This window comes from Acanthisitta chloris, unplaced genomic scaffold (genome assembly GCF_000695815.1).
Source record: "Acanthisitta chloris isolate BGI_N310 unplaced genomic scaffold, ASM69581v1 scaffold22952, whole genome shotgun sequence".
Classification (NCBI taxonomy): domain Eukaryota; kingdom Metazoa; phylum Chordata; class Aves; order Passeriformes; family Acanthisittidae; genus Acanthisitta; species Acanthisitta chloris.
The window spans coordinates 21,136-26,602 of NW_008662461.1; the positions used below are offsets into that span (position 1 = coordinate 21,136).

At 36.5% G+C, this 5,467-nt stretch overlaps 1 protein-coding gene across 1 annotated transcript in view; it reads left to right on the forward strand.

Moving 5' to 3' along the window:
* The window catches only part of LOC103798364 (disks large homolog 2-like), a gene marked incomplete at both ends in the record, with an annotated part of 12,241 nt that extends 11,409 nt beyond the window's left edge, over nucleotides 1–832 (forward strand). Inside the window, one exon of the mRNA XM_009070619.1 lies at nucleotides 638–832. Within this exon, the coding sequence (XP_009068867.1) occupies nucleotides 638–832 (195 nt within the window). The remainder of the gene's footprint in view (nucleotides 1–637) is intronic.
* Between the last annotated feature and the right edge of the window lie 4,635 nt (nucleotides 833–5,467).

Genomic DNA, 5,467 nt, shown 5'->3' on the forward strand with positions numbered 1-5,467 from the left:
AATCTTCATTCTTACTATATTACACCTATTGCTGTATTGGATCCCAAAGAGGAGTGTGCTTTTACTCTCTAATTACTTTTCCTTCTTCAAGTAATTCCTAAGTCAAGAAAATATTTCCTGTCTCCCAAACAGAACACCTTATTCAGGTTCCTTATTCAGGAACTGAATATCCTTGAAAGAGTCAATACCTGTAAATGAGCTAGCATTATTATTGTCATATTACACCTATTGCTGTATTGGATCCCAAAGAGGAGTGTGCTTTTACTCTCTAATTACTTTTCCTTCTTCAAGTAATTCCTAAGTCAAGAAAATATTTCCTGTCTCCCAAACAGAACACCTTATTCAGGTTCCTTATTCAGGAACTGAATATCCTTGAAAGAGTCAATACCTGTAAATGAGCTAGCATTATTATTGTCATCGTTGTTGTTGTTGTTATTATTGTTATTATTGTTGTTATTGTCATTATTGTTGTTATTATTTTTATTATTATTATCAACCTTGCTCTCTCAGGCAAGGATTGTTTGGTTTGATCTTATTTACAGCATCGAACATGTTCTTGGTACTTTAAAAAATGGTGTTGTGTCATCTAATGAAACATGAAAGTTGCTAACTAGAAATGCTTTTTTTTTACCATCAGCTTATTCTCCACCAATGGAAAATCATATACTCTCTTCTGGAAACAATGGCACTTTAGAGTACAAGGCATCCCTGGCCCCTATCTCACCGGGAAGATACTCACCTATTCCAAAGCACATGCTTGTGGAGGATGACTACACCAGGTCAGATGCTTCTCTTTGTTTCTTACCTTTCATGACAATTGCAAAGGACATAGGTAAAGCATTCCATGTATGTCAAATAGAAGACAGCATGCAGTTCTTTTCTCCCAGGTTCACAGTAAGATGAATTGAAACTGTTACAGATATGAAAACCACAAAGAGAAAGAAGAGAGCAATGAATTCTGACTTGAGGTCCATGTTGTCTGGGTGTGATCCTGCATGAGTTTCTAAACAGTATGTCAGCACTAGAACAGTGCTGGCACTGAGCAAAATGTTCTACTTCTAACACAACTAAGGGGATCTCAGGATCAGTGACTCATCTGGCTCACTGTACATATGGGTGGAGGGACTGTATGGGCATCTGTGCTGGTCTGTGACGGTACCCTCTGAAGGGTCCAGCTTGCTTAGTTTAGTGAAAGGGAGGCTGAAATAGCCTGTAATTTATCTGTGTACACACATCAAAAGATTAATGTTATGGAGAGAAAACACTGTAGGAAAAGAAAGAAATATAATTTGGCTGCAGTTAAATATAGGAGGGAAACTGGGAAAAGTTCCTTAATCATTAGAAGAATCCTAATATGAAACAGTTTTCTGTGGGAGCATATAGGTTAAAAGGAAACATCAAAGATGAACCTGGAAACTTCTACCAATCTTTTTTTTGAAAAAAATAATCCCCAAAGGATTGTGACTACTACTTGGAAGTACAATAGCAGAATTGTATCTGTGTAGTTGACTTCCAAGTAGAAGAGACACATAGGAAAAATCTGGGAGGGTTCTTTTATGCCTTGATGAGCACTGAATGTCACTGAAGAGACAATGTGTATTTATCTTTCCATTTGAAAAGCACTGCCATTCACCTAGAAGACAGCAGTTGTTCAGTTTGTAAAATGAGCCCTCATTATAATGTCTAATGCCACAGAAAATGAGAAATTATTTCTTCGCTGTGCTAGAAGGGGCCTGTTCTGATCCACTAACCTGGCCTGCTGTGTTTCACAAGCCAGAGAATCTCATCCACTTATGTATTCACCAGCTTCATAACTTCTAATTTGCATTTCATTTTTCTTGTTGCATATGATTACAATCTCAAACCACTTAACTTGTTGGATCAGACAGATTCAGTGTAACTAAATCATGATGCAGTGTTTAATCAGGACATAAATGTGTGGAAACCACACCTTGCTTCCCTGTCTTGGCTAAAAGAATCTTTTATTTGTTTTGATTGAGGATGCAAAGCTGAAATTGCTTTCCTTCAACTTATGAGACATTCAATTATGATTAATTTTCTCCAAAGGGTTCCAAGAAGTTACATTTTTAATTAATAGTTAAACATTTATTTCATTAAATTATGCATCAAGGTTTTGCCTGATCTAATAATGGCCTCATAATTTCTTAAATACCAAAGTATAGGAAGAGTACCAATATTACAGTATCTGAGTTACAATGATGAAGGCTTTGTCAGTAAGCAGTAATGCTGAATTGTCTTTTGCAATGAGATATCAGCACCATTATTACTGAGAGTTAGAAAAGTTTAAAAACAGTGAAAAAGTGCTACCTTAAAAGTAAATAATAGCTAAGGAGTTACAGAAAGTGAAGGAAGTAGTCCTAAAAAGGGAGATAAGCTGCCCTGATAATTTAAAGACCATTTAAACTGTTAGAAGGTTTGCATGGTAATGAAGAAGTACTCTTAGCTCTGTGTTTCTTTGTGTTCCATGTAACTGATTTTAACTTTCAAATTACTTCTACCAAAGAAAATAAAAATAATAGTCATAGAAGGGAAGGCAGTCCAAACCCAAGAGTTTACCAGATATCCAGTAGAAACTTACCTGCTTGAAGAACCATGCAGGATGTGTATTAAGATTAATTAGTATGTCCTTGTGATCTTTCTTCTTAGGAAGAAAGATGTATTCCTATCCTGATATTTTTAGTAAGCTATTAAACAGATTGATTCTGCTGGTTTAGCTCCTGAAGTAAAATGAAATACTGACACTGTTTCTAGACAGAGGTATTCACACCAATGTCCATTTTGTATTATTTGGGGGGGAAAATGAGTGCCCAGAGAAGCTGTGTATGTTCTGTGAAATGCTCCTCTCCTGTGTTCTTTTTCCTACCTGGATTTCCAGATTAATGTGTTGTCTAATGAAGGTCCCATGGCCAAAGTCTTCGTGTGGCATTGACACTATTGACAGGAGAGGCTGACTCTGCAAGCATGACTCTCTGTGGCAGGTGTGTGGCGCTGGCAGAAATAAAGGTGTCAAGTGATAGGAGCAGGCTCTGAATGCCACAGAGCAAATCAGATGGAAATTTCATAGTTCTGAATAAGTGTTGACTTTGACCTATTGAAAAGGAGGAGGCTATGATGAAGTTCATTTTATTAGTAATAATATTCTATATGCCACACTGATACCCAGGAATCAAAAGGACAAAGAGAAAATTGATGAAGAAGACAAATAGCACTTCTTGCCATTGCATTTTGTCACTGGACATACATCATACAACACTGATAGACACCCAAACAAGAGCCAGAGACCAGGTTTCTTCTCTGACTACAATGAGTAAGAAGTTCTTACCTTCAAGATCAAACCATTTAACCCTGGAATGCTGCTCAGACTTCTTTTTTAATGTCCATGAATCTAATTATTGCTTATTGATCCAAGTGGGACTATGGAAAATGCAACAGTTAATTCCCATGGTGATTTTCACAGCTATAGACAGAGAAACGTGAATTCACTCTTTCAGTGCAGTAGGATTTGCTGATGAGTCTGCCATTAAAATAGGAAGGTATTTGTTGCTGATTGGTTTAGAAAAACTTAAAATATTTTTGGAATTGAATTATCATATTGATAGCTTCAGTAAAACTTATGGATTCCTTGATTGCAGCATTTATAGTTAGGTTTTTTCACATCATGTTTTATAATTAATTTTTTTTGCCAGCTACAGCAGTGCTGTCTGTGAAAACTACCTGACTCTTTCTGTGATAGGTTTACAGGGCTAATTTGTGCGGTGCTCACATAAGGAAACTTATTTCCCGTGCAGTCTTACTATGGCAACACTTCTCAAGATTTTCATTTATGCCAGCTAAAAATATTTGGAACAGTACCTTCTGCACTAAAAAAAGGTTTTTGCAATTTTGGAATTCTTTGTGCAAGTAATTTCAGTGAGGCTGATGACAAGCTTTCTTTTAACTTACTCATGATAATGCATCTGTCAGTAAGGCTTAAATGGTTGAACATTCAAGTCAATTTGCCCACTTTATCTTGCTTTTCTTTTTGGTTTCTGATTTTGGTTTGTTTGGGTTTGGGTTTTTTTCCAGTTCTAAGGTTATTTACCTAAATACTACTATTTTGCCTAACAAAAATAAGTTTTTCTATTGATAAAAATTTGTAATTTTTCTTCTGATACTGAATCTATGTCTGAAAAAAAATCAGTAAAATCTTTACTTAATAAAACTATGGGGAAAAGTATCCTAATATGAGTACAAGGGATAGAAAAGTAAAAAGTCATCTTCAGCCACAAGTTTTAATGCAGCTGGATGTTGTCTTTTAATTACTGAGCTTTGTAAGCCATGTGTATTATTGGTCCAAAATGCTATCAGTGATGGGCATAATTTACTTCTTGATTTTCTGGATTTATTTTAAATTCACTCAGGATGGAAACTTTTTCCTCCTGTATTTTTTATAAAGATTGTCACTTTGGTACATTTTAAATAAATTAACATGACTCCAGGTTAGTAGAATGTGGGATCAAAAGTGGACAAAAACCATATGCCGAGTAATTCTATCAATACAATCATCATCATTCTGCAAGTAAGACCTTGCTTGTGTTAGTTTCTAGCAAGATGAAATTGTTGTGCAGGCAGTGCAGGGTATTCATTATGTTGCTGACAATTTCCTAATGATGCTAGAGGAGAGAAGCAGAATTAATTCTCTGCTTGACCTGCTGCTTACGAGAAGGGAAGAACTAACAGCAAAGGTGGTGATAAATAACAGCTGGGATCAGAGTTGCCATGAGTTGGTTCAGTTCATGATTCAGAGAAAGCCTGGAAAGATAGTCAGCAAGTTATGACTGCTAAGACTTCAGAAGAGGAGACCTCAGCCCTTTGGAGAATTGCTTAACAAAATTTCTTGGGATGCTGCCACAGAAACATAGGGTCCATGAAAGATGGATAATTTCTAAGTCAAACTTATTGAGAACTCAGAAAGGAACCATTCAGTTGAGCAGGAAGGAGAGGAATTCAGCAGAAGACCTTCTTGGCTGAGCAAAGAGCTTTCTGATGACCTGAAATATAAGATATAGACAAGTGTGGCTTGACTGCTGAATGACAAAATCAGAAACCTGATTGATTTGAGCTAAGACTTACAAGGGTCATAAAGGAAAACAAAAAGTGATTCTGCAGGTGTGTTCTACTTTCAAAAATGAAGGTAAAATTTGGGGAAGGCAAAGGGTGATGAATAGAAGGGAAGCTGATGCAATGACTGATAATATAGAAAAAAAGCTGAAGAACTCAGCATCGTCTCTCTCAGATATTGAAAGCACCAGAAGGTAATTGGAATAGTCAGCATAGATTTACCAAAAGTAATTTGTGTGCTTGTCCAGCTTGGTTGCCTTTCCTGATGAAATGATTAGATTCCTGGATGAGAAGAGAGGAGTGGCTGCCCTATATCAAGCAGTGCTACAGCACAGGTGCTGCCTTG